This window comes from Platalea leucorodia, assembly GCF_965183815.1.
Source record: "Platalea leucorodia genome assembly, chromosome: 15".
In the NCBI taxonomy this organism is placed as follows: domain Eukaryota; kingdom Metazoa; phylum Chordata; class Aves; order Pelecaniformes; family Threskiornithidae; genus Platalea; species Platalea leucorodia.
The window spans coordinates 6,658,690-6,682,011 of NC_138837.1; the positions used below are offsets into that span (position 1 = coordinate 6,658,690).

General features: G+C 60.8%; 1 protein-coding gene across 1 annotated transcript; it reads left to right on the forward strand.

Moving 5' to 3' along the window:
- The first annotated feature begins 17,779 nt into the window (after window positions 1-17,779).
- IER5L (immediate early response 5 like) lies at window positions 17,780-19,081 on the forward strand. The gene has a single exon (XM_082327340.1). It carries the CDS (start codon window positions 18,071-18,073, stop codon window positions 19,058-19,060), a length of 990 nt encoding a protein of 329 aa, XP_082183466.1. The 5' UTR covers window positions 17,780-18,070; the 3' UTR covers window positions 19,061-19,081.
- Window positions 19,082-23,322: the final 4,241 nt, after the last annotated feature.

Consider the following 23,322-nt stretch of genomic DNA (forward strand, 5'->3'; position numbering starts at 1 on the left):
AAGGGTGGCTGTTTGGAGCTGCGGTGAGCTCCCACTGGGACACCTCACACCATCTGGTCACAAATCCTCTCCTCCTCCACATGCCGCTGGCATCCAGCCCCTTCTCCTGGTAGAGTCCCTTGTGGTGAGAGCAGCTCTGGCAAGGGTACCTTCCCCTCCTGGCCCCCAGGATAGGGTAAAGGATGGTTATCAGGGACTGGAATTTCACTTTTTGTCTCTTTTCATGGTGCTGAAGGACAAGCCAGACCAAGCGTCTCTCTGCATGGGTGCAGGTACTGCTCCAGGCTCCGGTGGAGCCCAGCAGATCCTCCATCACTGGCAGGACCCGTCTGGCCACACTCAGCCACAGAAAACATCCATTTCTCTCCAGAGACATGAAGACACGCCATACCCTAGGTGTGAGTCAAGCCTGGGTTTCGGGATGCCAAAGGCAGCAACTTCAACCCCCCAAAGGTTTGACTTCAAATCTAAAGCTGAGGCCAATTACTGGGTGGAGGTGAGGGACAGGGTGGGATCCCGTCGCTGCCTTTGCAGGTCTCGTTTGGAGCTGCACCAGCACAACCCTCCACAAACAGGCATCACATCCAACCTTGTGTCCACCGCTCCCCTGGCAGCACCGTTTACCTGGTCTATCAGGTGAATCTGGGTCCAAGTTACAGCTTTGCAGCTTCAAGCTTTAGAAGTTTTAATAATAATAAGTCATAGCCTCACATCTCAGATCAAGCTCCCTTTTGGATCATCCAAGACCCAGCCAGGAGTGCTAAACCAGACAGGCAGGACCAGAAAACGTTCCCATCCTACCTCTGCAAAGAAGCACCTCCACTCCACACCCTTCCAGTCTGCCCCTGGGGTATCCGTCTGACAGGCGGAGCAAAGCTTTGTTGTTTAAGGCAGCCTAATTCTGCAACTCTTACATCAGCGGGGCTGGATCCTGGCCCTCTTGGTTCACTCAAGATTGATTCAAGGTTGGGCTCTTCTTGATTCACTCAAGGGTGGGATGCAGCTGGGAAGGGGGCGAACGACTGCAAGAGGCAAGAGAGGGGACAGAGTCTGGGGCCACCACACACCCAGCAGCTGAGCACAAGCAGCGATAGCTCTTTCCTTTTCTCCGCTTCCCTCCTGCCTCTGCAAATGCCTCTCGGCTTCACCCGGCGAGGGAGGCTCAACCCGAAACCAGGCTGCAGCAGGGTTGTACCTGCATGTGTTGGTGAGTTAGAGCTGGCCGGACAGATAGACACGCACCAAGCCTTCCCCCACTGCCCCTTTTAACTTCTGCCTCCTTGACATACCCTCACCAGCAGTTTAGAGAGGGCTTTTTTTTCTTATTTTCGCCACTCTCTTTTTTTTCTTTTCTGCTCTTTTTTGTCTTCAGTCTTCCTAGTGGGTGGGGAAAATCCCAGGTGTCAAACTTCAAAAGGGAAGCCTGAGTTCACATCGCATTCATGTCCGAGGCGCTGCCTAACCACAGGCTCCTGCCCGCACCCACACCCGGGGCCGGCAGATGCTCGCGCGAGGCCCGACAAGTCGGGCACTTGCAAAGGATGCAACAACGCTGCTGCCTCCCCTCCCGGCAGCCCTGTTTGGCTGGGGACGTCCGTTTGTCCGTCCATGGCTTGGTGCACTGGGTAAGCCAGAGATAAAAGGAGGGTTTGGATGCGAAGCCCTGCTCAGGAGGGTTGCAGGGCCGGGATTCAGCCCCCTGGCAACAAGCCCACCCCAAAAGCAGAGCTCCTGGAAATCAGCTCTGCAGGAAGGAAAGAGAAACCCTTCCCTTCTCCTCCCTGCTTAGCACCACATCCCTGACAGCAGCTTTGTGGCACGACGCAGCCCTGCCACATGCCCCATGAGACATCTCGGTGGCACAGTACAGCCCTAGGATGCTTCACAGCAAATATTTTGCTTTGTGCATTTGAATTTCACTCTTGGTCTGGCTGATTTTTGCCAAAGACTCTGCCCAGCCTAACAGAGTAGCCAGACCAAGGAAGAAGCAGAGCACAGACCAGCACAGAGGCACAAGATGTGCTCCGTGCTGTACAGCCAAAAACCAGGAGGCACGAGGAGGCAGCCTGTCCTCTGCAAGGGCTTCGGTGGGGATGTACAAAGCCATCCGCACCAAACCTGCTGTGCAGAGCTCGGGTGCTCTCTGCACACTGCGGAGCCGACGTGGGGAAACAGAGCCGCCAACCTCAGCCTCACGTTCTTCCCACCTACAGAAGCCCTGGTCCACGCAAGCCACCTCCTTCACATCTCCTGGTTTCCAGATTAACAGAGCAGGGCAGTTTGGACCTGGTGCTTTCATAACAAACCTATTTTCTTTCCCCCAGTCACCTGCAACAAAGAAAACCAGGCACACAGACAGTCGAAGGAGATGTAGCATCTCTTTGATTTTCTATTGTACTCCTGAATAGTAAGTTAAAGCCTATTCACAGCTGATTTGGTTCTGTTTTTGGTGGCATTTGAGACCCTCAGGCTTCATGGGGAGACTAGCTCTCCTGCAGAAGAGCTGGCAGGAGCCAGCCTTGCAGAGTTAGGACCCAGGTCGGTCCTGGGAGGCAAGGCGAGAAACCCCACACAGAGAGGAAAAGGGGGATGCTTGGAGCAGGAGAGCCCAGAACCTACCCCAGAAGCCCCACAGATAGAGATTGGAAACAGCTTCGCTCCCTGCCAGGAGCAGAGAGAAGCATCAGAGTGGCATTTTGTTGAAAGGGGATGAGCAGGAGCGTGGGAGGATGTGTTGATGCTCCCTCCCTGGAGGAAAGGGCACAGTTTTCAGTGAGAAAAAGCTGTCCTGGCTCGGTAGCTGCGCCAGGGAGGACGGGGAGCACTGGACGGGCAGCACTGCAGCCTCCTCTGATGCTCAGGGATATATCAGGGCAGCTCTGACACCCAGGTCAACCCTCAGCATCTCTAGCAGTTCACCTCTGCCAGCCATCATCTTGCAAGTATACACACCATGATTTTAGTCCCGCTCTCCCGGTTGGACACCCAGTGTGTTTGGATGCTGAGCCATGGCAGCAAGCGGTGCCTGGGAGTGGGTTCTTACCCCACCTGCACCGCCAGGCACACAGGCTCTTGAGCATCCGTACAGAGCATCGGACCAGATATCAGGACATATGGGACAGCAGCCTACTAAGAGCCTCAAATAATGATTCCTGAATACAGCGAAGGCAACGCAGTTGGGGGACACACATCCACTGCAGATGCCTGCTCTCAAAATACCTCCTGCGGGTTTGGCTCCAGCAAGGTGCTCACCTCCACCAGCTCGCAGAGCCAGCCGGGAGCTGAGAAACAAACAGTCACGCTTTTCCATGCAGCCCACGATGCCCAGCAAATATTCAGCCTGCGTCTACCCTGGTGAAAAGCCTTTTTTGATTGCATTTGCCCTCTGCTCCCCTTCCAGGTAAGCTGGTACCCCAGAGCACCCCAACGTGCAGATGTGGGAAGGATGCTTTGAGCAGCACCCTGTTGGAATGGAAGAAGCCACTGCTCCAGGATTGCCAAGACGAACCCTGATTTTAAGAACGGGCTCAAACATCCTGGAGTTGTGGGTGGGCTTGAGAGAAGGGACATCCTTGCAGTGAGGTAGCCAAATAGCAGCACCCGCATTTCTCACCGTGAGCCCTTCCCGAGGAGCGGCAGGGCAGGAGGTCACCAGCATCTCCCCAGGGCTGCCCCCAGCAAACTCTTCAGCCCCCCAAAGGGGTTTCCACTGCAGGACTCCACGGCAGGAGGCCAGGAGCCGAGGGAAGGGGCTGCCGCTCCTCCAGCCTGCGAGCCAAGGGGGACGCACGTGACTAGGTGTTGGCTTGGATTTCCAAGCCCTACGACAGCACCAGCTGCTCCTGCCCATCCCTCTCCCCCCAAAGAGGCCCACAGATCGGGTTTCCCGGGCCGATACGTCCAGGTGAGCCCCCACAGACCTGGCTGACATCTCCTTCTCTGCAGCCATTCCACAGAGACGTCGGACCAGCCCTTCGGCAGGTGAGCACCAGAGCATCCCCGTGGGCTCCGGCCGACACATCGGCAAGGGAAGCCAGCACGTCTCACCTCCTGCGAGCCCACGGGATGCAAACACCGCGTTGGGCAGGGACTCGCCCCGGCAGAAACCAGATCTGGGCTGCTCCAGAACCAAAAATAACCTGCCAGCTGCCCGGGAAGAGAGGAGAGCCAAGCATGCACAGATCACGCACATATCAGGAGGGAAGTCATCTGCACCCATCTTCAGGGATAATGGGGAGAAGCATGGTTTTTGGTGCAATTCAATGGATAACAGCAGAGCAGTGGCATAAAACAGCCTCCGGGCCTTTTTGGGCAGCAAAGCGGCAGACGGCCGATACCCTTAGGGCCCCGTCCTCCATCTGGGGAGGAGCTGCTGTGCCTGGGAGCCGCCAAGAGCCCTGGTGCAGCTGTACCGAGGAGCAGGGACCCCTGCTCAGTCCCTCCTCTCCTCCCCCAAGAGGCAGCAGCAGCCAGAGCAGCTGGGAGCCCGGAGAACTCGCAAACTCGTGCTGGGTGGGAGGGCGTTCTCCCACCCCCAGTCGCTCCAGCAGCAATTACCCAGAAATGCTCTCCCAGCCCGAGCAGGCTGGAGAAGCAGGAAAGAAAATCCAGATGTGCAAACGAGAGAAAGGAGGCACCAGGGTCTGCTCACATCTCATGCCAGCCTCCTGCCAAAGGCTCTTGGTGCAGCCACACCTTGTGTTTCTGAGGAGCAGCGAGAGCCCTGATCCTCGCAGCTTTCGGGGAGAAGAGAGAGCTTTTTGTGCCTTGGGTTAGCCGTGATGGCCACCCAGGGCTCAGGAGCAATGAGGGCGCAGAATCCATAGCTGCCTTTGGGGTGAAGGCAGATAGTCGGACCCCGTAAACAGCAGCCTTTTGGGCAGACACAAGGTTACCATGGCCCAAACATGTCCCACCAACAAAGGAGCAGAAAATGAGACACTCGCAGCAAAAACCTTCACACTAGCAGCACTGGAAAGGTGCAGTCCCTTCTCCAGGGCTTTCTGGTGCTCTGTCAGTCAAGGACACTTTCCCTGGGAGATGTTCCCAAGCAAGGCCACAGATTTTCCATATCAGAAAAATCTGATTTTTCCGATTTCCATAATTGCACACCAATCACTACCAGGACTGGGACATAGGGTTAGGCTGAGCAGGTAACATTTCTGCATCAACCCATACTTCAAGGAGTCATTTTTCCCTGATCTTTCCCAAATCTTCCAGTTTTCTTGCTTCTTCCCACCACTGAGACACTCGCAAATGATGTGTTTCAGGACCTGCCACCTCAGAGCAGGTCAACACCTGCCCCAAAACCCGGGCAAGGAGTGGAAAGACCTGGTGCAAGTCACTCAGCACCCCAACTTCATCAGCCTCCCGAAGGCATCAGCATTGCTCATCTCCAAACAGCGTTCCCACAGCCCAAGGGAGGGCATTCGCAGGGCAGACCTCGTGGAAAAGCTCTATCAAACAGGGCCGAGCCCTCGGCAGGTACAAGCTGACCTCAGAGAGCAGAGCCGCAGCGGAGCTGACCTCAAGGGGAAGGCAGGAGCATTTCCAGCCAGACTTGGGAGGGGAGCTGGCAAGAGCAACGCGAGGGCGCAGCGTTGCAGGATGCCAGCGCTTGCATTCACACGTCACCTCCCAGGGTTGTGCACAGGACGGGAGCTGCTCCCGCTTTCCCCAAGCCAGCCTCCCCGGGCAGGAGAAGACAAGCAGGAGCTGGGTGCTCCTGGAGCTGCCGTCCTCCCTGTTCCGGTGGCAGGAGAAGAAAGCAGCATCAAACAAGTCTTGGGCTGTTGGCTTCCCAGCACCCTCAGCAGTGCCGCCCATGCCAGCATGGTGCTCCTCCACCTCCTTCCCTCCTCAGCATCACTGTGTCTGTGGAGAGAGAAGGAGTGGCTCTGCTTCCCAGCCCCGGGGGTAACAGCAGCTGGGGAAGGATGAAGCCAGTTCCTCCCCACTTCCCAGCCCTGGGTCGCTGCTCCAGCCAGAGGGGAATATTATCTTCCTGCTGCCCCAGCTCCTGGTGCAACAAAGGCCAGGGAGAAAACCCACACACAGGGCTGTCACTTCCCCAGGAGAGGCACATCCACGCAGGGTGGAAGAGGAGGCTCCTGCCACAAGGTGAAACCAGGAGGCCCTGGTGCTTTCCAGCTCCATCATCAGCTCCCTGCGATGGTTTGGGTAGAGCTGCTCGGCCCAGGTCTCCCTGCCCCTTGCTGGAGGGGGCACTGGCCCACATCCCACACCCAGACTGTGCTCACTATGCTTCATCAGGAGAGCCTCCATGCAGTTTTGCACCAGACTCTCCGGTTGCCATCAATAAGTCTTCTGGGCAGGAGGTTTTAGAGCCTGGCGCTGCTGGCTCTGCCCAACCAATCTTACCAGCATGGGGAAAAAAGCTCAACTTTGCTCTCCAATGTGGGTCCTCAAAGTATGCACTGGGGATTAAGACCGTGCTGTCCTGACCCTCAGCATCCCGAAGGGCTGAGTGGTAACTCAGACGCACAAAGAAAGCAGAAGCTCCACATTGGTGCTCTGCACCATCTAAAAGCCTTTTATTTCATTTCACTTGCTCGCTCATTTCAAGCTAGCCGCCAATACCTTGGGAAACACAGGCTAGAGAGACTTAGGATTTATTTTTGAGAGCTTAACATCCATTATGCTCTTAAAAAATTTATGCCCTTAAGCATCTCCACAGTGGCTGCTGAACACCCATTAAAAAAGTTTCATCCATTGCTTAAGCCTGACAAGTCTCACCTTCGAGAGATACCCGTAAACACCTGGCAAGACGCTCAGCTTGAGCCCTGGGCTCCTAAGACCTGACCGTAGCACTAACAGCCCTGGGAAAGACGTTATCCCCCCAAGAGAGTGAGACACCAGAGGTGAGGTTTATATCCCGGAGCAACCACTACGCGCTGACTTTGCTGCAGACAACTGTGGCAGGACAGCTTGATGTATCAGTTGGAAATGCAATTAACTTCGATGTGCAAGGGGATAAGGGAAGAACTGAGGTTCCTATGGATGCAGTTGCTTGGCTCTTAATTCCTCTAGCAACGCTAGCCTAGCGATGCTATCCACATTTCATTTCTACCCTTTCCAGAGCGGGAAAAGTTCCCTTCAGCCTTGGGAATGCCTGTGCGCATGGGAAAGTCATGCAGCGTGCAAAGCAGCGCTGCACCAGGAGCTGTTTGCAGCCAGCTTCACCTCCAGGACCCCCATCCCACAGCTCCTGCCGCCTCCTCCAGCAGCTGCGTTTCACCCTTTGGGGCTTCTGCTCCAACATCAGAGCAGGAAGGGTCCGGGCTCAGTCTGGGTCCGAGCAGGACTGTGTCAGAAGCAATGAGCTCAGAGGACACAGAGGAGTGCTCACCTCAGCGGCCTCAGTGCAGCGCTCCTCCAAGGCACCTGCTGCAACACAGCCATCATAACGCGTTAGGCAGCCGTGAGGCTGCTGGTACAAAGCTCCTGAATGGCAGGCAAGGGATGAAAAAGCAAAAAGAAACAAGCAACAGAGCTAGGCAGGCCTGCAGGGGAGCTTTCCTGTGCTCTCCTCCACCCGACAGCTTCACCAGCTCCCCATGTAGCCCATGAACCCCCCCACAAATGCTGTATCAGGGCTCACACAGCCTCACAGGCGGGTCCCCGCTGGGCCAGGCACTGCGCACACACACACACCCCTACAGGAGCCGTTTGCAAGACAGCGAGTGTCAGCGTCACAGCACCGAGGACCACAGGGAGCATGAGACAGGACCAAGGTCAGGCAGCGTGGGTGCAGGCCGAGCTGTGCAGCCCAGCCCACAGCACCCACCTCCTCACCAGGACCCCGAACAGCCCCCCAAGAACAGCCAGGCACAGCAGGAGGTGGTAGACTGACCCCCCACCCTCTCCCCTGCATCCGGGCAAGATGAATTTGTTTGCTTCTACACGATCGCCTCAGTTGACACCTTGCTGTAACGGACGGACTGGTCACTCTGTGCTCCCGCACGCTGCTGTGGGCTGGCCACAGATGGGCGAGGACCCCCCCAGGCTTCTTGTTTCAGCATCCATGAGACAGCAGGCTGGCTGCACCCGCCGCACCAAAGCAGCATGGGCTCCCTGTGCCCCGGGCACCGCGGGCTCCTCGCTGTACGCAGCAGCCGGCAGCTCGCCGCAGGCAGCCTCTCCCACTCCACTGCTTCCTTCTGCACAGAAAAGGAGCCGGCGCAGACTCCGCTGCAGCCCAGAAGGGTCTTTCTGCTGCCCTCGATGTGCCCAGGAGATCACAACCGCACAGGTTGTGATCCAGCATCCAGCCACGAGTCCCTGCATGCAGGGCAACCAGGTCCTGGCACCGCAAGTCCCTCCACAGCCACAAGCTCTGATGGGCTTCAGCCCTTCCACTCCCACCGTGCCACACATGCACCAGGAGCTTTCCACAGCCCAAGGAAGAGTTCATCTGCTCTGGGTAAGAATCACTCAGGCAACCCCCAATCCAAGCAAGACCAGCCACTCTGCCCGCTGCCAGCTGTGCTGGGCCAGGCACCGGGCTGGAAGCAGTATGGACACGAGCCTGAACTCGCAGCACGGACCAGCTGGAGCCCAGTTCCAGGCAGGATCAGGCATGCCCGATACTCTCTCGAACACCTGCACCCAAGAGGGGGAAAAAAAAGAATAGAGTGCGGCCCCTTGGCAGGCAAGCACCCAGCCCCCGGGCTGTGAGGAAGCTGAGCTGCACCCAACAGCCCAGGAGAGGAAGGCTAGGCTGAGAGCACCGGGCTCAGCCCTGCCACCCAAGCCCTCCCCTTGCCTTCACACCAACGGCAACCCACAGGTGAACCACGGCGTGCGACCACGGGCAGCACAGGCAGGCCTGGGCCCTCTGCCCCAGAGCATCACCCAGCACCAGCCAGCTCAGCTGCCGGCTCCCTGCAGCGTCACAGCCCTCCCCGCCAGTTGAGTTTTGGTGGTTATTCCTGCTTTTCCAGTCAGCGAGGTTCCTGTGCAGTGCTCCAGCAGCCCCTCTGCAGTGCATTTGCCTGCCAGAGGGATTTCATCCCCCTCCACCAAGGCTCAGAGGGGCAGAGAGGCAAGGACCACCAGGACAGGGCAGCAGGGACAAAGCAATTTGAGGCAGCCAGGCGCAGCCCGCAGCTGGCCGGCTCTCCCGGGGCAGATATTTCACAGATACCCACATCATGGTCCCAACGCAGGGTCGCTCGCTCGGCTGCAGCTCCCACCCGATGCCCAAACCAGCCCCAGCTGCCCCACGGCGGGCGGGAGCTGCTAGGGGGCTGGATGCTTCGCTGTCATCTCCCTCCAGGTTTGCACAAGCTGTCTAGAGGTAGCTGCTGGCAAGGGGCCAGGCAAGCCGCGGTGGCTTTGATGTGGGTGTCTGCTGGGCACATGCCAGGGCAGGCCAGGGTGTTTGGCTGGAGGCACCGGGTGCCAGACTGAATTATGCCGTGGGGGAAAGAAATCTCCAGGTCACGGCTGTGCCACAGTGGCATGAGAAATCTGCCTCGCTGGCCATGCCATCGCTGCTCCGCACTTTGCTCCAGAGCTCTTTAGCTGCGGGACTCACAAGCAGGGATGTCTCCCCTGCAAGCAAACAGCCGCGGCGCTGGTTCTCCCTGGTATGGAGAGCGCCGGACAGTTTGGCACCCACCTCCCAGCAGCACCAGGTCCAGGGCACAGAGTGCCGGGAGGAGGATGCTCTGGAGGGGATGCAGGACCAAAGGTGGTCCAGCATCGCACACACAGCCCTGCAGCGAGGCAGGCCCACCGCCGCCGTGCTGGGCTGCCGATGCCCAGGCACCGAAGGAGTTACTGAGCGCGGGAGATGTCATTAATAACGAAGGCCACGCGAGTGATTTTTATCTTTAAAAAGCCCACAGCCCAGGTTGCACGGCTCCACTAGGGAGCTCGCTCGGGCACAGCCACTGCTCCTTTAAGGTATTTAACAACAAAGTGGGTGAACACGCTGGCTCCTCCCCGAGACTGTACATTCCCTCCGGGTCCCCCCGCCCCAGCCACGAGTGGCAGCGGGGACCCCCACGCCAGGCCCGGACTACCAGTCCCGGCATCCCCTGGGCACCCCCGGGCGTTTGCTCCCTGCCGGGGATTGTAGTCCTCCCGCTGCCGTCCATCCATCTGTCCATCCGTCCATCTCCATCCATCCATCCACGGCGCATCGCAAGGCCATGCTCCTCCCCGGCTGCACTGGAAGGGCTCTGCTGGGGAAGGCTGCAGTTTCCATCGCAGGCAGGCAGGGATTAACCATTTCGGAGCCCCGCATCAGCTGGCAGCACTAATCGCATGCATTTGGGGTCACTTTTAGCAAAGGGGACACCCGCTGTGCCTGGGGCTGGTAGCCCAGGGGGGTCCCACGCACCGTCCCCGCGTTCAGATCCCACCTGAGCCACAGCTCCAACTTCAATACAGTTTTTGCCCTGACCACCCTCCCTTAGCAAGCACAGGGAACAGGGAAGGATCTGCGGCTTTGGTTGCTCTCAATGTCAAGCATCGCCGCCAGGCACCGCGAGCCCCGGGAGGGTGGTCTCACTGGAGATGGACAATTCCTATTGCAGGAGTCACGCAAGGGCCCCCCACACCAGCCACTGCCAGCGTGGCAAGACAGGCCCTGCCCTGCGCAGATTAGCATCTAGAAACCACGGGACAGGGTAGGTGGGAGGGGAAACAGAGGCAGAGAGACACAATCAGCCCTAGATCACTGGCGCCTGGTCTCCATGCCCTCCCATCACTGTATAACAGCTTGCTGCCCAGGCTCCTCAGAGAGCCCACTGGTCCCATCACCAGTAGGGAGCACGGCTGCAAATCCCACTCAGACCCCAGAAAGTCCTGTCCTGCTCCACCCAGGGCAGACGGGAAAGGGATCTGCAGGTAACATCCCTCATTTATGGTGGAGACAGGCTTTCCAGTTAGGGTAAGGACTGCGCTCCAGCACAGCCACATTTACAGCTATAAAACGGGGTCAGACCAAGCCCAGGGATGAACCCTTGGCTATGCAGCACTCTAGACTTCGGGATGTTTGACCTAGCAATTAAATAGGGTCGCTATCAGATACCACAGCCCAGCAAACAGCCCTGGCTGCCCAGGGCATCTCATCCCTCCTGGAAGTGATGCTCTAGGGTGGCAGCAGCGAGACCCCAAAGCAGCTCTGGAGAGCCAGTTGCCACCAGCTGCCAGGGGAGCCCCCAGTACGGACCTGCTTTCTCCAAAGAGGAGGTGGTCACATCCACAGCCTCCAACAAAACCAACTCCAGGGACCTGGCGCCAAATGCAGCAAGCAACTTTGGAGCCCTTCTCTTGGTTTCTCCCCAGAAGGTGGGACCAAACACCAGCATGGAGAGGCAGCCTGACTGCTCAGCATGTAGCCAGACCGTGGGGACAAAAGCACATTGCCCAGCCGGGGACGGAGCTCAAAGCTGTCCTTTAGCCTGGTGTTCACCTCTCCATGGGCTCTAAGTGATATTTGTCCCCATCCCTAACCCAAGAGCCACCACAGGTCAAAGCATCCTCCCAGGAGCGACCCCACAAGCCATGGTCACAAGTCCCCTGAGTGAGAGACCTACCCTGACCCCCCTGCAGCCCCAGTCTCCAGCTGTGCCTTGATGAGAGGTAGTGCTGAGCACAGCTGGGTTTCATGGACAGAAGCACCCCAAATTTTCTAGCCCTTCAGCACAGCTCCCACACATCAACCAGGAAAGCACCCAGGCAGCTGAGCCCAGCCTGAAGCCATGCAGCCCTGCAGCCAGGCTGAGCTTCGGTGCCATCACGACTGCAAGCTGCAGGACTCAGATCACCTGCAAAGTCACTGCCAAGCAGGGCAGAGGCTGCGGGGACTTTGACCCCTGCAGCAGTTCAGAAACGCTCAGGGAGCCATGAGGATGCCACCGACACAAGGCCCCCACGCAAGCCCCCAGGCAGCCACCAGAGTGGCTGTGCCTGCCCTGCGCAGGCAGCAGAGGAGCTCCCGGGATCCCTCGTGCCCCCGGGAGGGCGAGCACCATGGCCATCAGGGAGCTGCGAGGAGCTCCTTGGGGTGGCAGGGTCCAGGGGAGCACCCAGTCCAAGGTGCGAAACACTAGGTCACTGGAAGGAGTGGACGCCAACTTCATCCCCTCTTCCTGAAAGAGCGGCTCCTAAGCTTGCCGCATCCAGTTTACCTCGCAGCTTTAGCATCCCACAATGGTTTTGCAGGAAATCCGTGTCTTCCAAATGCCAGAAACAAGGAGACAAGGCACCAGCAGAGACCAGCACAGTAGGACAAGCTCACTAGAGACCTGGGGAAGTGCCTGTGCGACAAGCTTTACAATACTGCCGCTGCAGAGCATCACCCCAGTGGCTCTGGGTGCCAGGCAAGCCACCCAAATCACACCGAGACCAACTGGGACGCTGCAACCTCCCCACGAACACCCACAGCTCTGCTTACACCGTCGGCAGCTCATTCCCCCCCAGCTCTAGCAAGGAACAGATCTGCTACTGCAGACCGACCTGTGTGCACAGCAAGCCAGCAGCCAAAGCATGCATGGGCTAAAAAACATCGGCGCAGGCAGAGGCCCCCTTCTCCTTTGGGTCACGTCACCAGCTGGCCAACACAGCCAGCATTTGCGGGCTCACAGCAGGATAAGCTGAGCCCAGTGCGGAAGCGATCAGCAATAAGATCCTGGTAGGAATCACCTCCTCAGTTCCACCCTCCCAGGATTAGTCAAAGCAAGTCATGCAATTCCCGGCCAAGGGGACCTCCCAGCACTTTGGTAGGAGCACAGGGAGCACTGGGAGTGTTTGTAAGCACCACCTTGGGCACAGGGATGGGTCAGGCTGTGCTTGGCCACGCAGCAGTGAGAGGCCACGAAGCAATGGCAGGGAAGCTTAAAGGTTGCGCCCATACCCTGCACAGCAGTGCTCAGGGTACAAGAAACGTAGGAAACGAGCCGGTGAAGTTAGGCAGGAACAGACCAGATCAAAGGACTGAGTGCTTCATCCATGCCCCGTGCCACAGCGGTGCTTGGGAGGCATTATACAGCTCCCCAGCTAAAAGCAAGGAGGAACAATAATTAAATGGATGATTTCTCGATATGGTTTTGTTCCTATTTTCTCCAGGGTTTTATACAAAGCATTTGACTGTGGTACCAGAGCTGTGAGAAAGAGCTAACAGCTACAACAGCGGGGTGACAGCCTTACCCACCTCGTGCTCAATCAGTACAGACGGATACGCTGCTCCGAGGGCTGACAGCTTCTGGAGCTGACATGCCCCGTCCCCCACTCGCTGCAGCAGACCCCACGGATCTGTGCTACAGGTCCCCCCCAAGTTGGGGAGCAGCTTGGGGGTCCAGGCAACATTGCGCCTGCCCGGCACAGGGGAGGGGGTGGCAGAGGCCAGCCCTGCTCCCAGAGCTCAGCCTGAAAACCTTGTTCTGGCTTGTTTTCCCACTAGCTTTGGGTGCCTGACTTGTAATAAGTGAGCCTGAAAAGCAGGCTCCTTTTCAGACATGCCAGGCACCCACAGCTCCAACTCGCAGACGCGTCTCCAGGGAGTCAAGTTCCAGGTGCACCCAAAAAAACTCGTGTTTCAGCCAATACCCGAATGCCTCCGCTTCCTTGTCTGAGAAAAGCTGGGCAATGCCCAGGCCCAGGACTCTGAGGCTCAAGGGGAAATTGCTCTATAGCAGCCAGTCTAATTGCACTGAAATTACGAGATCAAGCAGTAAATTCATGTCTGTGTTCATTGCTCTGGGTGGCAAGGCCGCACCAGCAAGCGCCTGATCTCCAATCGCTGCAACTTCACGTTTCATTGGAAAGGGAAGGAGGGGGTTAATGAAGGAGAGCATTGCCAGTTGGAAGTGCTACCTAAAAAGGGTTTCTCCTACTAGCTGAAGCAAAATGGTTTCTCTTGCCAGCTTGTTTACTCTGCAGCTGAGAGCAGCGGACCGCCAGGTTTTGCTGCTGGAGCCTGCTGCAGGATCGACGGCTGCGAGACCGTCCCTGGCACCAGGACGTCAGCAGGGCTGGACAGACTGCAGTACAGCTGCGCCGTCCCCAGCCCAGGGCCAGCCCCATGGCACCCGCACTGCAGCCCGGTCCCCAGGACCAGCAGCATGTATGTAGGGAAACATGCAGCTACAACCAGCAAATCCTGGGCCCATCCTCCTTTCCGTTGGGGAAATAATGGTACTCGCCATTTAATGGTCAGTTAAAAGCTGCAATTACATTTAACCGAGATGGTTTCAGACCAAACGTCGCCTCCAGCAGTAGGGTCCTTAGGGCCCTTTCCCATGGGAAGGGCACACAAACCCCAGCGGAGACCAGGGAATAGGGATGCTGGACAGGGCACCGAGATTTTCCTGGGAAAGGCAAGCACCAAACAAACCCATCCTGCCCCAGCTTGCTGCTGCAGAGCCAGAAAATGGACAGGACTTGTTATCCTCTTTTAGAAAAGCAGAGCTTCCAGTCATGTGCCAAGACAGGTATCAGCCAGATTCCTGTCTCCAGGAGATTTCGGAGTCCAGAGGCCAAACCGAAGCAGCGCAGCTTTCGCAGCACGCAGACCATCCCGGCTCCAGAATTAAAGCCACCGTGTCTGCAAACAAAACACTTGCACCCGCCAGGAGAGCCAGCCGGGGAGGAGAGGCAGCCTGCAGCCGCTGCCAGCCTCGCCAGCCGCAACGCAGTGCCCGGCAGTCAGCGAGAGGATCAGGCCCATGTTTTATAGCCTTTATATTAATTACCCAGAGTCTAAATAAGGTTAAAGTTTTAATTCCATCTTCATCTCCTAGAGGCTCCTGCTGTGCTCTTGGGTTTTCCTGGTGCCACGAAGCTTCTCAGGCAGCTACAGCAGAGGGCACTTCTCTGACAGCCAGAGACGGCAGCATCTCCTGCATCAGGGTTGCCCCACGATGCCCAAACGGCCCCAAGGATGCACCACCCTCTGCACCTCCACAAACCCGGCACTGCTGCAGGCAGGGCCCTGCAAAGTCCACCTGACCCTTCAGTTAAAGCCACTACCCAAGGCCAGCGGGGCCACGCGATGAGTACAGAGCAGAGGGATGGCGCTGGACAGTGTCCTGAGGCCACGCTGCAAGTCTGAGCTGAGGCGGGATGGAGAGCAGGAGCTTGAGGCAGAGGATGTCTGCCAGGGCGATGCTTTGCAGCTGGCACTGTCCGTGCTACCCAAGCCACCCCGTAGCAGCCGGCCGACGGGCAATTCAGGCTCTTAGCCTGGACCACCTAGGCTGGAGTTTTACAGCTGGAGATGGGCCAGAGAGCAGCAAATGCCAGATGAGCAAGAGAGGCAATGGCTGCCTGCACTGGCTGGGTGGAAGATGTGGCACAGGCTGGCAGCAGCAGCGCTGGCTGCCCTGCTTCCCCGGTGCCCAGGAGGCCACAGAAAACTCTGCAGAGCTGCAGCTGGGGCTCAGTCTGTGAGCACCAACACCCCACGAGGGCAGAGCCTTTGATCTCGCCGAGCGGGAGCAAGGCCTGGCTCCAGCCGCCAAAGCACCCAAAGCTCAGCACCAGTCTGTGCAATGTGCCCCAAACCCCAGCCCTGCTGCACTCCATATTATGTATGCAGACCAGCTCTGGGTAACAGCCCCCAGATCTCCAGCTGCCGTGCAGCCACAGCCTTGGAAAAGCCGAGCTGCAGCCAGGAAGGGTTGCAAGGAAGAGACCGGCGGAGGAGAGGAAGGAGACGGCACAATCCCCCCACCTCAGATGCTGCCCATACCCACCCCCTTGAGCTACAGCCACCCTCTGGACAGATTGTGATTAGTTTCCACATTATGGACAAGGAAAGCGGGTCAAGAGCATCCTACAAGAGCTTGGGAATGCGCAGAGTGTCATTCACCCCCGTTTGCATGGCTGAGAGCAGATTGTGGAGAAGGTTGCTCCACAAGCAAGATTGCAAGGAGGACTTAGCCAGCTGCCACTCAGGGGGCAACGAGCTGCCCCAGCCCAGCTGCTGTCCCAAGGGCCCTTCCACAGGGAGAAAATCCTCTGTGGCACTGGGCCTGCTCCCATTCCCATGGGTGAGCTGAGCCAGCAGAGTCCAGTCAGGCCGGGAAGCAAGCAAAGCCCCCAGCCCTCCGAGCGTGCCCCCACAGCCCCAGGCTTTGCACAGTGCCCCCAAAGCTGACGAGCCCAGCGACCACCTTGCACAACTGCCCCTCCGGCAGCAGCGAGGGCTCCAGAGGCTTGCTGTCCAGTGGGCTCTCCACAACCTGCAGGCACGAGGCTGCCCATAGTCACTACTAAGGTATGCATGCCACCGCATCCCCCAAAGCGGGCACCCAGCATGGGGAACCTCCACAGTCAGTGGGGGAACCCCCTCTTCTCTCCCTTGCCTTCGCTTTCTACAGAAGATGCTGTTTCAGAAGCAGTTCTGCAGCTCCTGTTGTCCCTCCTGGGCTCCCCAGATCACAGCCCCTTCTCCCACCAAGGCATTGCAGCCCCCTTCCCCAAGACCCCCACAGCTGCGCACCCAACACCGGCTCTTACCTGCTGGCCAAGGCTTGCTCCTCTGCGGTGGCACTGGCTTCCCCAGGTCCTGCTGCTCCCCGGGCAGATGGCTGGGTCCCTCAGTGGCCAGGTCCTTCGAGCAGCCAGCACTAGGCACAGCCCCAAGCCCCTGCACCCCCTGAGCACCCCTAACCCCAGGCACCCCCCCAAGGGCCTGCCCAGACCTGCCTCCCCCTCATACGCACCCTGTGAGGGGGCACCCTTTGGAGCAGATTCAAAACATCTGTGTGCAGCAAGGTGGGGTGGGAGTCCTTAATTAGCAACAACCCGTGCATGGTCCTACTCCCACTTTGGGGGAAAAACTGGTGTGATTGGGGCACTCTCTGAGCAGCGACCGATGCACAGTCCTGCTCCCAGCTCGGGGGGAAACATCTGACGCCTCTCCGCGAATTGCGGGGTGCAGGTGAGTGCTGGCAAGGCGGGAGAAGGGGGTGTCCCTGCCGGGGGGCTGCTCGCTGCGGGGCCACGGGGGGAGCCAGCAGCGCCGCGGTGCCGCCGGCCCTTCGTAACCTTTAGCGCCGGGGGGCTGGGGCAGCGCGGGGTCCGCAGAGCGGGGCGAGGGGCTGCGTCCAGCCGGGAGCGGGGCTCAGCCCTCCGGCACGGCCGGGGACGGGGCTCCCGGCGCCACCAAGGGTGGCGGGGGTCGGCAGAGCCCCCGGGGGTGTCGCTGTGGGAGCGGGGCGGGGGGCGCGGGGCCCCCGGGGAGCGGGGCGGGGCGGCCCGGGCAGCGTCCCCGGGGAGCGCCCCCGCCCTCACGGGCTGCTGGGGGCCGCCCACCGGGGCGGGAGCCGCCCCCCGCTCACCTGTGCGAGGGGAGCGGCGCACGGAGGCGGCGCCCCGGCCCCGCCGCCGCTCCGGCGGGGTACCCGCTGCCGGGCACGGCCCGCCGCCCCCCGCCCGAGCCCCCGCCGCTTCCCCGCCGCCCTCCCGGGCCGCGCCGCTCCTGTCAGCATTTGAACGGCGCCAGGGGCCCGCCTCACCCCTATTGGCCGCCGCGCCCGCCCGTCAGGCCGCCCGCCGCCTCCCCGTTGGCCGTGCGCGCCGGGGGGGCGGGGCGCGGCCGGCGCGGCGCTATAAAAGGCGGGGGCTGGGCGGGCGGGCGCTCAGTGCCGCTGCGCGACAGGTACCGGCCGGCGGGGGGGCGGGGGGGGCGGGGCGAGGGAGGGGGCGGGGCAGGCGCGCTCGCGCGGAGGGCGGGCGGGGGCGGCGCGCGGGGAGGGCGGGGGCGCGCGCGGCGCTGGCTGCACGCGCCGTGCCTGCACGGATCGCGGCGGCGGCGGCGGCGGCAGCAGCAGCAGCGGGAGCCACCGGCGCGCACGGCGATGCCCGCTCTGCTCCCGCCGCTGGCCGCCCCCTGAAGCCGCCCCTCTCTATTTCCCCCCTCTCCAGCGACCTCAGGCTCTTTCCCCCCCCTTTTCCCCTTCCCCCCCCTTCTATTTCCCTCCCTCCCCCCCCCCCCGCCTCTTTATCCTCCTTTTTTTGCGACCCTCCGCACCCTCCCGGCTGCCGTGTGGATGCGGCCCGGGGTGCCTGGCTGCGCGGGTGGCGAGAGCAGATGCTGAGGGGCCGGAGGAGGATGGAGTGCACCCTCGATGCGCAGAGTTTGATCAGTATTTCCCTGCGGAAGATCCACAGCTCCCGCACGCAGCGAGGCGGCATCAAGCTCCACAAGAACCTGCTCGTTTCCTATGTGCTCCGCAACGCCCGGCAGCTCTACCTGAGCGAGCGCTACGCCGAGCTCTACCGCCGCCAGCAGCACTACCCCGACGGAGCCCCGCTGCTCGCCATGCCCGCCTGCCCGCCGCCCGCCGCCGCCGCCCCGCCGGAGCTGGCGGCTCTCCCGCTGCCCGCCGACACGCAGGACCGCGAGGCGCGGAGCTGCGCGGTAGCGCGGGGCGGTGCGGAGCTGCTGGAGGTGCCGGTGTGCGCGGCTCCGCCGGAGCTGCAGCGAGCGCCTTGCAGAGACTCGTCCCCGGGCTTCTACCGGGCCGCCGGCAGCGCCGGTCCCGGTGGCGGCGGCGGCGCGGCCCCAGGGCTGCTCTACGCCGCCGGCTGTGACTTCGGGAGCGGCGGGGCACCGCACTGTAGCAGCCGCACCACGGTGCTGGATTTGGACACTCACGTCGTGACCACGGTGGAGAACGGGTACTTGCACCAGGACTGCTGCTCGCAGTGCCCCTGCTGCTGCCAGCCGGCACCGGGGCTCGCCTCCCCGCCGCCCACGCCGGGCACCAAGCGCAAGTATTACCCGGGGCAGGAGGAGGAAGAGGAGGGGGTGGAGGAAGGGGAGCCGGGGGGAGGCGGGGTGGCGGGCGGCCCCCCCTTCGCCCCGTGCACCAAACGCGCCCGTTTCGAGGAATACAGCGCCGAGCACCCCCAGGACTCTTCCAACATCTCCAACTTGATCTCCATCTTCGGCTCCGGTTTCACGGGGCTGGTGAGCCGGCAGCAGGCGGACTCGGAGCAGCCCCTCAACGGGCAGCTGTGCAGCAAGCAGGCGCTGGCGAGCCTGGGAGCCTGGACTCGGGCCATCGTCGCGTTTTAGAGAGGAGCGCGGGGGAGCAAAGTGGGGAGGGGGGGGGGGGTTGCAAAACGGGGGTGCGATCCGAGGGACAGCGGCTCCGGAGGGGGGGACCCTGAAACAAAGGCCGGGGGGGTGGGGGGGGGAGAGGGGGGGTTGGGGGTGCCGAGGGGTGCGCAGGGGAGGTGGGAGGGCAGAGCCACGCTAGTGTTTTATAAATTGTACAATAAAGGAAAAAAAATCTAAGATCTTGGGACTTTATTTTTGCAGAGATGAAAGGACAAAAAAAAACCCCACAAAAACAACAACAACAAAAAATAAGCAAACAAGCGAAAACAAAACAAAAAAAACCCCAAAACCAACAACGAAGCACCTATTTAAATAATCCTCTTTGTGTCCGCTCGGGGTCTCTTTGCGGCGGGTTCCCGGGGCCGGTGCTGGCGGCGGGGAAGCGCCACGTGAGGGCCGGGCCCCGGGACCCCGCCGCACCGGACCCCGGCCCCGGCCCCGCGGCGGGGAGCGCCCGGGCTGCACCGGCGGGGCCCCTGCGCCCCCGGCCCGGGGGGCGGGGAGGGGGCAGCAGCCGCTGCCCGCTGGCTTTTGTGCGTTTCCTTTATATATTTAAAAAAAAAAAAAAATTAAAAAAAAAAGGCAGAAACGAAAACATTTCAACTTTCCTCCCAGAAGAAACGCGTGCGATGCGACTTCTCCTTCCCACCGCTTGTGCCAGGGGAACGCCGGAGGGTTGGGAGAGATGAATTTGGGGAGGGGGGGGGTCCCCCCGGCTGCTCCCCGCCGCCGGCACCCGGAGCCTCCGCCCCGGGGTGCGGTGGTGCTGCCGCAGGTACCGCGTAACGCGCTCCCGGCCCCGCTCGGCTCTGCCGGGGCTCCTGCTCCTACACCCCCCCTCGTTTTTCTTTTTTTTCCTTAAGTTCAACTGTTCTGGTTTCAGCCTTCCCAATCATAAACCCAGCATTGTTTGGTCTTGCGAAGAGCTCTGTCTCCTGTAGCGTCTCTTGATTAATTTTTTCTAATTTTTTTTTTTTTAAAAAGAAAAACCTTTTGTTGTAAAAAGGTGGCTTTTCTGCTCCTGTCCCCCTCCCTTGGTTTTTCTGTTTGTTTGTTTGTTTGTTTTTGCAGCCTGCCCACTCCCAACTTCACGGTACCGGCACTGTGTGTAACTGAGGATGCTTTGCCAAACGGTCTGTTGGGGTCTTTTTTCTTTTTTTTTTTCTTTCCTCCTTTTTCTTTGTTTGTAAGCCTGTATTTTTGTGCATATGGAATTGTATATCACCGGGTAAAACTGTTCAGATTTGTTTAAATTTATAATCTTAATAAAAAGTCGATTATAAAGTTGCTGTGCCCTCGCTTTCCTTGACCCCGCAGCCCGCGGAAGCCCCTCTCCTCAGCCGCCGCTCCCCCCCCGCACTGGGGAGCCTTTGCGGGGGCTCGGGCACCCCCCGCCCCGGCCACCCCCCCCTTTGTCCCCTCCCCAACACCCGCCACCTTCACCCTCTCCCCCCCCGCAGCCCCCCGGGGCTGGCAGGAGCCAACAAAAGCCCCCCCGTGGGGCCGGAGGTGCCACGCACAGCGAGTCCCGGGTGGGGAAGGGGCCGGGGGTTGCGGCCCCTCCCCGCTGCCCTGGGCGGGGGGAGGCGGCGGGGACCCCCGGCCCCGCTCCCCGGGGCCGCGCCGCTCCGCGCCGCTCCGCGCTCCCCGATGCGCTCGGGAAGTTTTTTTTAAGTTGGAGTTCGCTGTCGCCGCGCGGGGCCGCTGCCTGCGGGTTGCGCCTTTTTTTTTTTTTCTTTTTTTTTTTCCCCCTTTTCCTCCTTTTTTTGTGCCTGCGTTTTCCCCTCCCCTCCCTCACCCGAGCGAGCGGAGCCGGGGGCGCCCCCCCCCCCCGGCCGACCTCAGGAGGGGAGAATTTAATTTTGGTTTTTTTAAACCCCCGTGCAAAACGCGCAGTTTCCAGCATCCAGCGCAAACCCCGCACCTGAAGCCGCTCCTCCGCCCCCCCCCCCCCCAGCATCCCCGGGACCCCCCGCCCAGACCAACCCACGGACAAAAACCCCTCCCCACCCCCGCGCATCACCGCGGGGGCGCAACCTTCCCCCCTCCCGGGGAGAGAGGACCCCAAAAACTGGGACTGGGGGGCGGGGGGGGCTCCGCGATCGCGTTGCAGCCGCGGAGGAGCCGAGGCGCGGAGCGCTCCCCCCCCCCCCCGCCCGCTCCGCGCCCCGCGCCCACAGCGCCCCCTGGCGCCCGCCGCCGGACCCGCAGCGGGGGGGCGGCCCCGGTCCCCCCCGGTCCCCGGGCAGCTGCCCCCCGGCTGGGCCACGCTCCCCTCCCCTGCTGCCCCCCCAAACAGCCCCGGAAAATAAATTAAAATTAAAAAATATCAAATGGACAAAGCCCCCGGCCAGGTGCAGCGGCGGAGGCACAACCGGGGGGCGGGGGGCACGAATGCTCCGCAAACCCAAGAAGTTGGACGCTTTGGCCAGGGCAGATTCACCCATGGAGCCAGGGAGAAGCCGCCTCCCTGCTCCAGAGCCCGGGGCGGCCCCGAGGCCCCATCCAGCCCCGTCCTGCTCCCCTGCCCCGGGAGCCCCGGCCCCCCAGGACGGAGGCGGCTGGAGGGGGGCCTTGGCAGCGGGGTGAGCAGAAGCAGCAGCTCCTGCATGCGTGGCCCCGGCTGCTGTGCACGGTATTTGGGGGAAGTTTTAAAACCCAGGTACTTCTGCGGATGCCCACAGGTCAGCGCAGCCGGGCGCCGAATCCCAAACCCCGAGGAGCCCCCGCTCCAGGCCGCCCAGCCAGAGAGGGGCAGAGCTCGCTTTAGCCCCACAGCCACACGCACGCACCCATCAGCCTCCCAACCCGCTCCCCGGCTCCCAGACCTTGCGGCTCCCAGTGGCAAAGAGACCATCACCAGGAGAAGCCCCCGTTCCCGCAGGACTCGACCGCCCCAGGCGCACCCATCCCTCCCAGCCTCCCCTCTCCCGCGGGGAGCCAGCCCTCGCCCCCGCCGACGGTGGAAGTTTCTGGGGCTTCAGTCAAGGTTTCAAAGGCTGGAATTGCCAAAGACGCCTCTGCATCACCGGTAACGACACGGGGTGGTGGAGACGGGGTGCACATGCCACGGGGACACTCAAAAATCCCTGACACTGAGGAACGAGGAGATCCCACAGCTCCACGGAGCCGCTGAGCCTCAGACGCTCTCGGCGGCGCAGTTATTTATTTATTTTAAACCCTGGTACATGACAGTTCTCTTCTTACGAAGGTGGCAGCAGCAGAAAGCCCATCACACAGCCTCGCTCCTGAAAGCGGAGCCTGGAAACCAGAGTCTCATCTGCATATTCATAAGTACCTGATAAATTAATCATGATGGCAGAAGCATTCAGGCTAGAAGGGAGGTGACAGGGGAAGGTTGCACCCCCCCAACGCAAGCCCATCCTCACTCTCGCACACGCTCCTCGTCTTCCAGGCACAAAATGTTTTGATCCCTTCGCAACTCGGCTGAGCCCCCCGGGCGCTCGCAGGGAAGGGGGCTGTGCCCCCCGCGCACCCCAGGAGGCCCCGCCGCCTCGGCCCCCACCCCTCCGGTCCCTGTCTCCGGTGAGAGATGCTGAGCAGCTGGGCTGGCGCGGGGCGGGGGACCCCAGGTCTGGGGGGGCTCAGCTGCCACCGCCAGACCCCCCCAGGCCAGACTCAAGCTCTGCTCCCATGTCAGAGCCCGTCCCCGTCCCAGATCTGCCCCCCAGCGCGGTGCAACCTGCCCGACCTCAGAGCCGGCGTCGCTGATGCCAAAGAGTTTGACCCTAAAAATTCTTCCATGTCCTCTCTCCCGTTAGTGCCCCCTCGGCCGGGGGTGAACGGGCATCGCCTGGATTTTGCGCCCAGCAGCCCCGGAGCGGAGCAAGGTGGAGTCTGGCTGGCACGGAGCTGCGGGAGGTGGGAGATGGGGGAGAGCGAGGGGAGCCGGGGGGTCCCGCACCGTGCCATGGCAGAGGGAGCCGCCTCCACGCACACACCGCTCGCTCCGCCAGCTGCGAGACAGCTGTGGCCTTCCCTTCACCATGCAAAACGCTCTCCGCAGGCAGATCAAGTTCTTGGGGTGCCCTCAGTGTCACTCCGCTGAACCCCCTTGGTTTGGGGGAAGAGTCACCCTGCCCCGGGGAGAGATGCTGCCTCTGGCAGCAGAGGCAGAAATTCAACCTGAAGCTGGTGCAGCGCCTGAGCCCACCTCGCTGTCCCCAGGAGCCACCCTCAGCAGAGCGGGCAGGAGG

Excerpts from the sequence above, each read along its gene's own strand:
- IER5L (XM_082327340.1), top strand. The coding sequence starts at position 18,071 with ATGCTGAGGGGCCGGAGGAGGATGGAGTGCACCCTCGATGCGCAGAGT.